At 41.4% G+C, this 12,264-nt stretch overlaps 1 protein-coding gene across 1 annotated transcript; it reads right to left on the reverse strand.

Annotated features, from left to right (window-relative positions):
* Positions 1-521: 521 nt before the first annotated feature.
* Positions 522-3,097, reverse strand: LOC132526262 (lysine-specific demethylase 4D-like). The gene is given in 2 exon segments (XM_060160294.1): positions 522-3,037; positions 3,039-3,097. Coding segments are annotated over 2 exon segments (1,956 nt in total). The 3' UTR covers positions 522-1,140.
* Positions 3,098-12,264: the final 9,167 nt, after the last annotated feature.

Consider the following 12,264-nt stretch of genomic DNA (forward strand, 5'->3'; position numbering starts at 1 on the left):
AAACGTGTGAAAGATGGATGATAATTTTACAAGGAAAATTCATTTCACAGTGTCTCCAGAAAGTTCCTATTTTAAAGGGTTGCTTTATCAAAAACAAGGAATATCCTGCTTTGGTCGTGTTGCACTGCCTCGCATGGGCCTTCTGCGTCTGTTTGTTTTACAGTTGTCAATCAGTCAGTCTTCTGCGTCTGAAAATGCACGTTCCATGGCTTCCCTCGTGGTGTAGTGGTTGGGAATCCGCCTGCCAGTGAAGGGAACACGGGTTCGATCCCTGGTCTGGGAAGATTCCACATGCCACGGAGCAACTAAGCCCGTGCACCACAACTACTGAACCTGCGCTCTAGAGCCCACGAACCACAACTACTAAGCCCACGTGCCACAACTACCAAAACCTGTGTGCCTAGAGCTCATGCTCTGCAACAAGAGAAGCCACTGCAATAAGCCCACGCACCACAATGAAGAGTAGCCCCCCTGCTCGCCACAGCTATAGAATGCCCACACGCAGCAACAAAGACCCAATGCAGCCAAAAATAAATACATTTATTTAAAAAAAAAAGACGATATTTTTAGGCTGTACGAAGATGGGTAATTAAAAGAAAAAATCTTACTGGAATGCATAAGGCTGGAAGCACACTGTGAACTTGCTACTATAGCTTTTTATGGTCTGTGGTGAAGAGAAAGAAGTGGTGGAAAATGCAGGCTCTTTTGCCTGTACAGCTACAGTGCCTTAGGAGGGGTGCAAGATGGCCACTATGCAGTGTCCTTAGTTTGCAGGGCCCAGAAGATGAAGCAACAAGGTACACGGCTGGTGTCCAGGGGCCCAGGCAGCCCCACGTTTGGACCATTCCCTGCCATCAGAAGCAAGCAGTGTCCATTCCATCCAAGCCAAGGCAGAAGCCAAAGGCCCATCAAAGTTCAGCAGCGGGATGAGAATACCTGAGAGGTACAACATTCTATGGCAGCTGTCCTCGTGGGAAGGTCCACTTCAGAGGCTGCTAGGAGCCCTGGTTGTCATGGTAGAAAGCATCTGGCAGCTTGAGAAATGTGTCATTTCTAGGAGATAAAAGCATCTCCACTGAGGACAGGCCCAGCCCAGATTGTTGCTTGGCTGGGAGCTTCTGTGATTTCTGGGGTGGAGGGTCAGATAAAGTCACATTTAGCAAATTCTTCAGTAGTCATGGGCTCACAGATTGAATACCATGCATTGGTGAGGAATTCCTCGCAGGACTCAAGAGATGCAGGTGCCTCTAGCTTTAGCCCCAGGGGATCACAGTCAAGGGTGTGCGGGAGACTGGCCTCTACAGCTGGGACAAGACTCTTAGAGGCATAAGAATGGTCCAAACTTAAAATCTCACATAAGTTCACGGGGGCCCTGCAGTTCCCAGCATCGTCCCTGGGAAACACTTTCACAGTCCCAGGAACGTTGGGAGGAATCAAAGGGAGGCTGTCAAGGACACCGGATGTAATACCCTCCAGAGATGGCAGGCATGGGCCAGGGTGCATCGGATTTTCGGGATCCAATGGAGGACCCAAGGGTTGAAGATCAGGGGCGCAACAGCACCCGGAAGGCTTAGAAGGATGCTGCAGCCATGGGCTCAGCAATGCAGGGTTGTCCATCAAGGGATCGCCAGCAAACGGGAGCTGAGCTTCTAAGTCCAGAGATGGGTGCGTTGTGTCTAAGGAGAGGCGCCTCTTAGTCCGGGCCTGGACAGTCGGATCCTGAGTCCCCTCTTCCCAAGGACGATGACGAGGACCGTATCGTCCAGGTAGGGGGAGATCTGCAGCAGATGGACCTGCGGTCAGCGGCGGAGTCAGGCCAGGCTCCGCGGAGCTGTAGGCAGCCGCAGCCCCGAACTGGGCAGCAGAGCAAGAACCCCGGGCCGGCAAGGGGGTCGGGGACGCAGGATCCACAGGGGCTCTACAGCGGGTCCCATGGCAGGCGGCCACTGGCGGACGACAGTGCGAGGCGCTGCAGGACGGACCGTGCCTCCGGCGGAGCGTGGGTGCCCCAGGTGCGCGGACCTCCCTCCAGGCGTTCAGGAACTGGCTGCTGGGCTCCGTGGGCTGCGTGTGGTCCACCACGGTCTGGTCCTGCCCGTGTTTCCACAGCTCGTAGCGCTCCGGTTGCAAGATGTGCACGAAGGTGTCCATGGAGAAGGCGACCTGGGCCTCCCCACAGCTGCACTGCGATGCCACTTTGCCATAATCGATTCAGCGCAGGGAGGCGAAATTGATGGCTTCTGCGCAGTTAAAACCATGGTAGAAGCCAGAGTGGTAGCCATAGGGAAACGTCACTATGAAATATCCAGCCTCCTGAGTGACCCGACCGAAGGGGATGCTGTTGTCCTTGAGGACCATGGGCGAGATGAGAGCCACCTTGTGCTGCAGGAAGGCCTTACAGCCCCACGAGCTGCCCGGGAAAAGCTCCCTGGCCAGGCGTTCCAGGCGCCGGCCGTGCTCCAGGGGCACCGCGTACCAAGTCTTGGGCTCCCCGAAGTGCAGGTAGTTGATGCTGTAAAGTTCCATGTCCTCCACGTGCCAGGCGAAGGCGGTCTTCCACATGCCGAAGTAAAGGTAGGGGGTGTTGACGCCCTCGATGACCACTCCGCACTCCTGTTCCAGCAGGTCCTGAATGGTTCCCAGGTGTCCAAGGCTCCACTGCTTCGTGTTTTCATCAAATAAGGAGCCACTGACGTCCGCACCATATACTGGTGAACCATAGGGGCGTGTTTTCCAATATTTTCGCTCCAGATCCTCAAAATTAGAGTAGAATGGAGTCTGGTGTGTTTCACTGTTTGTTAAGTGGCGATACTCGCTCACGGTCACGGCTTTCTTCTTTTTGTGGTGCTGAGTAAACACACCTGCCTGCCCAGAAATCACCTGCTGGAGGGGAGTGGCTATTAAGATGTCATCGATGTCATCATAGGTCTCTCTGGCTTTCCAGTCCTGGGGTGGAATGATCTTAGCCAGGCCTGCTCGGTGTGCACCTTGGGATTCCATATAAGCAATGTATTTATTGAAATCATTAATTAAGTTGTACCATTATGCTACAACTTGGGTTCTGGGCCCAGTTGGACTTAGACTTCATAGCTTTCATTAATAAGCAAGAAACTCCCAAGTTTTTACTTATGTTCTGGATAGGTGAGGATGCTGGTAAACACTACTATTTCAAAAATGGGTTGGAGTATATCAGCAGGAACCCCCAGTAGACTTTAGTGCAATGAGTTGATAATATTTCTTAGGCTTGCTGATTCTACAGGGGACTCCACGCTGGGCAGAAGCCTTGCTCAGGACTGATGCTGGCTGAGCCTGCAAGTCTGTGATGTCCTTGGTCGACACTTGGCTCTGGCCTCTTGAGCTCTAGTGAATCACCCAGCCCTGGGTGGGTATCCCAAATGTAGTGTCTTCAGGGCAGTATTGGAAACAAAACCTAAGAAAAAATACAATACAGATAGGTTGCAAACTAATGTTTGGAGATAGTTACTAGGGAACTACAAATAACACACCACCATGGAATATAATTGCATATTCAAAGAAAGGCTAAAATTTCATAAGATTGACAGTACAAGAAATGGTGTTGTTGTGAACAGTGGAAATTCCTGTACTCTAGTAAGGAGAATGGAAATCATTACATTCACTTTGAAAAACTATTTGGACAGTATCCACTAAAATTGAAATTACCCATGTGCTATGATTCATGCCTAGGATATGCGTATGTCTGTGCAATGAAAGTCAAGTCCAAGAATGTTCAGAACAACATTATTTCAGTAGCCAAACACTGGAAACAACTCAAATGCCAGTCAACATTAGAATGGTTAAGTACACTGTAGTATATTCATACAATGGAATACAATACAGCAATGAAGATAAACAAGAACTACATGAAAATATAAGAATAACTCTATAAACAGAATACTGAGCAAAATTATCCAGACTCAAAAGAATACCTATTCTTTGCTTCCATTTATATAAAGAGAAAAAGGAGGCAATGTAATCTATGTTAGAAGTCAGACCAGTGGTTACCTTTGTGAGAGAGAGAGGTTGTGAGTGGGGGTGTGAGGAAGTCTCTAGAAAAATGTGAATATTCTATCCTGAAGCCAGGTGCTGGTTACACAGCCATCAGAATGGTTCATTGTCATAAATCATCAAGTTATGATGATATTTACAAATTTCTGTGAAATATTTTTTTAATTTATTTAAATTATTTAAATAAATTTTAAAATATAGTTTAGGGTGAAAAGCATTAAAGGATACAGATATCTTTCATCGTACCAAAAGAAAAAGCAAGGGTGATTAAAAATATATGAACTAAACATTCAATTGAAGAAGCTATAAAATAGAAGAAGAGAAAGAAGGGGTAGGAGTAAAAAATAACAAAGAATAAAGACAAAGTTAATGAAAGAAAACACATACAACACCAAACACTGATGACCAAAAGTATTCTTGGAAGAAATTAATGATAGCAATAAAACATGGGCATAACTGAGCCTAAGAAAGAAGGGGAAAATAAACCACTAGGAATGAAACAGTGCACGAAAGAATTTTTAAGATCTCAAAAGAGAATCTTAGGAGAAACGTGACAGCAAGATTTTCAAAAGATAAGAGAAAAGAATAATTTTCTGGAGAGGAAACATAACCAAAATGGATCCAAGAAACACCAGAAAGCTTGAATAATACCCCAGTATAAGAAGCTGTTTCAAAGTATGACCCCTGAAAGTCCAGGAGACACATCATTTTATATGTGAATCTAGAAAAGTTGAAAGAAACAGTTAACTCTTATTGTGCAAATTGTCTCAGTATAGAAAAAGTTGGAAAGCTACTCAGATGAGGCTATTCTTACCTCTGATAACAAAACGAAAAAGGAAAATAAAAAAATAAAGCTACAGGCCATCTTTATTTATAAGCATAGATGAAAACATAAAATGGAATGTTATCCAAAGAAATACAGCAATATAATAAAAGAATAATACATCATGACCAAATAGAAAGGAAGGATGATTCAACATTGGAAAATTTAATGATATAATTCAGAATATTAACAAAGTAAATGAAAAATACCATCATCTTATAGGTACCAAAAAAGCATTTGATGAAATGCCAAATCCATTCATGATTTTACAATTCTTACTTGCAAAGCATCAAGAGAAACTTGTTTTGTAAGATAAAGAATTTCAAGGTAAAAAATAGCAAGGATCATTCTTAACAGTGAAACAAAAGTAACATTCTCATTAAAGTTAGGAAAAAGACATGCATCAACATGAAAAGCTTCTCAACATCACTAATTATTAGAAAAATGCAAATCAAAACTACAATGAGGTATCACCTCACACCAGTTAGAACAGGCATCATCAGAAAATCTACAAACAACAAATGCTAGAGAGGGTGTGGAGAAAAGGGAACCCTCTTGCACTGTTGGTAGAAATGTAAGTTGATAGAGCCACTATGGAGAACAGTATGGAGGTTCCTTAAAAAACTAAAAATAGAATTACTATATGATCCAGCAATCTCATGAGTGAGCATATACCCAGAGAAAACCATAATTCTAAAAGACCCATGCACCCCAATGTTCATTGCAACACTATTTACAATAACCAGGTCATGGAAGTAACCTAAATGCCCATTGACAGACGAATGGATAAAGAAATCATGGTACATATAAACAATGGAATATTAGTGAGCCATAAAAAAGACCGAAATTGCGTGATTTGTTGAGACGTGGGTGGATCTAGAGATTGTCATACAGAGTGAAGTTATTTGAAAGAGAAAAACAAATATCGTATATTAACACATGTATGAGGAACCTAGAAAAATGGTACAGATGAACCACTTTGCAGGGCAGAAGTTCAGACACAGATGTAGAGAACAAATGTATGGATGCCAAGTGGGGAAAACTGCAGTGGGGTGGGGATGGTGGTGTGCTGAATTGGGCGATTGGGATTGACATGTATACACTGATGTGCATAAAATTGATGACTAATAACCTGCAGTATAAAAAAACACATGAAAACAGCTAATACTAAACTTTCTTTAGGTTATTTGTATGGAAATACATTAAATGTTTCAGACATTACATGAAACTTCTAAATATCTTATATGTTCTGGTATAATGTTATAAGTCATAATACTAGTTATTACTTTAAAATGTATATTTCAGAAATAACTAAATTTCCTTGTCAATTGCATTATTATGAACTTTCATCAAATCTTTAACCGTGGTCATTTTTAAGTCTTTTGTCATTTACAAAGAGTACTGCGTGTACTGTGATGCTTTTGCAAAAATGTTCCTATAAAAGGGTTTCATTTTCAAGGAATTCATGGAAAACACTTTGACAAGTACAGGTTTTGGTAACTGACTATACTGTGGAACTGAACGAATGAGCATTTTCAGAACTCTAATGGCAAACTGATGAATTCATAACACTGCCTTACAAAATATCAAGAAGAAAAAAAATTAATTACATGTGAATGAGAGAACTGATGAGGATGATTATAATTTTTGTGACTTTCTGTTTAAAAAAAAAAAAATCCCACAAGGACTCAGAGGCAAAAAATACACAAGTCAATTTTCACTGCAAAGTAAAGGAGCTGTTACAGTGGAAGATTACTGGACTGAATGTCACTATTATGACACAGTATGAGTGTGTTTCGTGTTTGGTAATTGCAATCATTGTTGGTTTTCTTGTGTTCATCCATTTACAATGCTTTCTGTCAGTTTATTTATCTCTTGTAAAAATAAACTACAGTGTGTGTGTGTGAAAACAAAAACATATTGAAAACAATGTCAAAAATAAATTTCACTATGTATACTCCATGTTCAACTTGAACTCTATGGAGCATATGTAATAGTAATAATTTTAGGACAGAAAATATGTGTACAAAGAAAAAAAGAAAAAACAAACAAAGCAAACTATCTCATTAACCCAATTTCACGTGCTCCCTTAATACTGTTTCCTAATCCTGTTAAGCCCCCCTCATTTCCACCGTTCAAATATTCTTTGTTTCCCCTGTCTTCAAACTTCAAGCACACCTATTCCACCTCTCTTAGAATCCTTTGATTCTAAGTCCCTAAGTGATCTTGCCCACCATCACCTCTTGATCTCACCCCTTTCTACCCTGCTCCTTGCTCTCTCCTTCCAAACACATTCCTGGCTGTGTCTCAAAAAAGGCCGGTATACTCTTGTCTGATGGTCTTTGCACCCAGGCATCTCTCAAGCCTCAGCCCAAACATCAACCTCTCAGTGAAGTCTCCTGTGATATTCTTGCTTTGGATAAAAGAAGAGACAATTTTCCTTCCAAGAAAACAGGTACTCTCTCAAGAAAAGATTTCCAAATGAAACTTGAACTGATGGGCAGTACCCATGTATCTCTTCCAGATTCTACTCAAATCAGCCCCACCCTAACTCCATCATTCCTATTCCACACAATTGAATGCAATCAGCTCTTCCAACTGTCTAGTAAAAGGCCTCATTTTTAATGCTATCAGCCCACAAAACACAGGTATTTTGCCTGACATATTTCCTTTAAGATTTCTTGCAAGAAAATATATGAGATTGAAAGGTTATAAAAATTTCAGGATCCTTTCAGGTACAGAGGGTTTTCCCTGGGAAAGCTGCCAGAATGGGAGGAGGTAGCACAGTGGTCGGGGCATTAAACACCACTAGTATCTGGTCAGCACAAGTACCAGGGAGAGGAGAAGAAAACCATGCTAAAGAAATCCGTGACGAAGAGCTCAACTGCCTTTAGAGAACAAAGGCATTGAACCTTCCTCACCCTGTAGTCTCCCCAATAAGGCTAAGAAAGATCAGCTGGCCTGCCACTGTTCCAAGTAATAGAAACTCCCCACATCTCCTATGGTCTGCAAGAGGTGCCAGAGGTCCCTATACTTATTTGGGGTCCATTCAAGACAAGAGGAAGCTGGGGCTGGGGCCCAATCCTCTAATACCCCTCCCTCCAAAGAGGCCACCACAATTTGGCTTAAACATAAAACCTTTATCCTTTGCGTCTGGGATCAGGGACAAAAAAATATAACCAAGGAAGGGCTTGCTCTATGTGACCCCTGCTGGTAGTTTTTGAAGAGTGCATCAAACGAATGTTTGCTGCAGACCGGAATACTGATGGCAGGGGCCCTTTGAGTGAGCAGTAGTAGCTCTTTGTACCTCTGCCCTGGAGCCTCATGCACCGTGGAATATGCAGAAGATAGGTAATGGAGGATCAATGCACTTTCTCCTTTTCCAACTTTAATGTCAAAGGATAAAAGAAACAATCTCGAGGTCTCTATAGAATGTATTGGTAATACATGGTGGGGAGGGGAAGTAGTTGACAATCTAGCTCATCCCTGAGGGAGTGTGACAAATGCAGTTAACTTAGCCTCTAAAAATTGGGTGGAAGTCAAATAATATCTCTCTTCCTATTCCAGAAACACCTGAGGAGCACTCAAGGGTCTTGGGGACAGATTGTTATAAAGGAGAAGCATTGTTCAAAAATGACCCTATATTTTCATCCTAGGATGCCTAAACAGTAGGCTAGCCTAGACTCCTTCCATGACTGGAGGGCTATAGCATCCAAAAGGGCCCAAGGTTCCCAGGTGCCTCCTAACGTACAGGGCTGCTGGCTTTCCCAGACAGCTCCTGTAAATGGCTGGCATGATATCTAGGCAGCTTAATTCCCCAAGCAGTCTGAAGGTCCCTTTCCTAATAAAGTGGCTATCATCAAAGCCCTATATGAAGGAAGAGCAATGGGGAAGGGGCCTCCACTACAACAAAGCCCTCCTCAACATGGGATGCCTCTCCATGTAGATGCTGAAGAAATGCAGAGCCTATGTGTGCCTTGGTCTGGATGTGTTTCCTGAACTCATATTGTATGACTTTGTGGAATTTTCCTCCATGCAGAAGGGGACTCAGAAGATGGGAAGAAAGCAAATAGTAAGGTTTCATCAGGGTTAGGGTTTTCCAGCCATGTGTATCTCAAGGAGAGAGGAACAAGTGTCTTGATGGATTGGATGGAGGGATAAGAGAGTGATTAAAATGATGGGCCAGTAAATTTATCCTGGGTAAAAAAGGAAATGAGAACATGAGGGCAATGATGGAGAATGAAAGTGTGTTTGATTCACGGGCTGAATGTCTCCATTAGGTCAAATACTTCTATTAAAACACACGGAAATGTAAGCTAGAAAGAGAATGGAATGCTGGAAACATAAGTGGTACTATCATTATTACCATTTTATGGAGGAAGAAACTGAGGTATAGAAAAATTTATATTTAAGTTAATACCTTGTATTCTCAATCCCTAGAGTTATTTTTGTACTTGACTTATCTTCCATATAAAACTACTTTGAGAGCATTCTCTAGGCCTTTTTCATCATCATATTTTCCAAGGGATCTTGGTACTTCATGTACTGCACACTCCAAAAATGTTTATTAAAAAAATAAGTAACGAAAATCATTTGGCACACACTGCAGTCTCTCTCCTCTTGGTTACACCCCATCTTTCTTCCTACTCTCCTGTCTCAGGGGAAGAGAAGATACTCTCCCTCTCCAGAGCTAATCTTGCCATTTAAACTCCTTAAATAGACACCTCCCATGCATTCCAAAACTGTGGTCAATTAAATGATCACTATCACCTCTGTAAAGAGTTAAATCATCAGTCATCAGTCTGTTTCCTGATTTAAGCTGCATCCATTCTCTTACCTTCATTTCAATACCCAACATTTCAAAACATAAGCAAAAATAATCCACCTTGACAAAAACATTTCCTCATCTCTCTTGTTTTCTGATTCTGACCCCACTTCTCCACTGAAATTCATCTCTGTAAATCATCACATTGTCTCCCAAGTGCTGCTCCATGGGTTAGACTTTATCTCTCTACATCACTGATTCATGGCACACCTCCTTCCTCCTAAAATGTCTCCGACCTCCAGGGCACTGACAGTCTTCTCCGGTTCTTTTCTTTCTCCTTGATTCCACTTCTTTTCCTACTATACAAATGCAGTCTTATTTCAAAGCTCAATTCTCATCTCTCAACTTTTTATTTTTCCCCTTAAATTTCCTTTTTATGTTCACGGCATTCTTTAGTATCACACACTCTCTCTTTAAGGATATTATTTAGTGCCGTAGCTTTCTCGAATAGCACTGACTTTCTCCTGCGCTTCTGATTTGCTTTTCCTTCTTGACTGGCCACTGGGCCCCTGAAAATCAACTTGTTTAGTACAAAATGATCATCTTTATCCTGAAATTAACTTCTTCCTTTAGAAATCTTCTTCTCTAAGGATGGTAATACAGTATCCTAGTTACCGTTGGCTATTACATCTCCCTCTCCCTAGACATAGAGCCGCTGATGTCAGGAGATCCCATGACAGTCTACTGTGAGGCCCCAGGGACATCTGTATACCCCAGGGAGGCTTCCTGTGCTCTCCTTCCTTATATAAGGAGCCAAGGATCCACCTGCCTTCCTCTCCTACTTACAGCTGTCACCACTCAAGCTAGACCCTGAGGATCTACAAGTACTGCTCATTTGTATCATGTGATAATCTCCCCATCTCACCCTAATTTATAATCTTAACAATTCTTCTACAATGATTTTATTTAAAACTATATAAAAATATAATCAAATTCTTCATTCTATATGAAAACTTCCTCTAAAGAAGTGAAAAGAGAAGAGTGAAACAATTTAGAAGGAAAATTATGTCAAAAATTTAAATACCATGCTAAGGGTCTTTCCTCTAATAAACAATAAAATGCTGATTACGAATAACAAACAGGCCCTCATTTCTTATTGAATTATTAATAGACAATGAAAACAAGCCTTGAGTTGAGTTTTTGCTTTTCTTATTTTTTGGTTTTGCACGTGGCATGTGTGATCTTATTTCCCTGACCAGGGATCAAACTCGTCCCCCTGCAGTGGAAGCAATGAGTACTAACCGCTGGACTGCCAGGGAAGTCCCCTGTATTTGTTTTATAAACGAAATTATTTCCTTTTTACATTTCTAAGGATCCTAGGAGGAATGATGCCGGGCTACCATGTATATAAAATAAATAATCTAGATACACATTAGTCTTCAGATACTGAGCATCGAAAGGAAACACTGTGATTTTGTAAGTGTAACTATTTGTGCAAATCAAAACTTCTCAGAATTTGCCGATTACAATTCCGGTGATCATTCAGTGATGCAGACAAATGTCTTCTCTATGGGTCTCAGATGGTTGCTTTTACTGTGAAACCGCCTCCATGTTTCTTTCAATTGGAGCCACAGGTACTAGTTGAGAATAAGTACCCTTTCGTTTCAGTTAGTCTTCCATTTTACCCTTATGCATGGTATCCCCAGTAACACAGAAATTCTTCATCTAAGGAAACTTGACAATTCCGACAATTGAAGAAAAGTATTTTTAGCAGAATGATTAGACTTGATGGACTTCTGGAAATTCGGAGTCTTTCAAAAATAATTCCTCCAAGCTTTCCTGGTGTGTGTGTGTGTGTGTGTGTGTGTGTGTGTGTGTGTGTGTGCGCGTGTGTGTGTGTGTGCGCGCGTGTGTGTGCGCGTGCATTTGCGTGGGTGTTTTAAACTGGGGAAGGTAAGAAGTGAAGTCAGTTTAATAAATCCTCTCACTGTGGCCATTGTCCAGTTTGCTTATTGTACAGATTGCTCAACAATTTCAGGACAGCAGGAAAGCCTTCTTGTCTTTTACGTTCCGTGCATATTTCAAAGCTATTATTTCAAATGAGGATTGTTGACAGAATGCCTCAGACCTTAGCCATTGTTTCTGCTGACAGCCAATATCTAAATGCTGTGTTTAATAAATTTCCTCCCAAGTTAGAAAGTCTACTTACCGTTTATTGAAAATAATTATACCCATATTATTTGATGGCAAAATAAATTCTATTTGATGGAGATAAGTGACTCAACGTTCCCCCTATTATTGGACAGTTATTTTGTTTTTTACTTTTCCACAAGTATTACTAATCCCATATAAATATCCTATACTTCAGTACCTAGATCAGTATATTTGGTAAAACATTAAATAATGAAATGCCTTGGATTAGATATCTAGAAATGGAATTTCTGCATTGCAAGATTTAAACATTAAAAATACTTATAATGTATTGCCAAACCTTTCCGGAAACATATCACTTTACATCCTCACCATTAACTTTACTCTGAAAAACAATCTTTAATAATTTGTTAAGAAAATAATTGTGAAAAATTTTGGTGAAAAACTGTAGCTCAAGCTTTAATTTATACTTGTTAAATTACAACTAAGATTGACGTTT

Source organism: Lagenorhynchus albirostris, chromosome 9 (genome assembly GCF_949774975.1).
Source record: "Lagenorhynchus albirostris chromosome 9, mLagAlb1.1, whole genome shotgun sequence".
Taxonomy (NCBI): Eukaryota; Metazoa; Chordata; class Mammalia; order Artiodactyla; family Delphinidae; genus Lagenorhynchus; species Lagenorhynchus albirostris.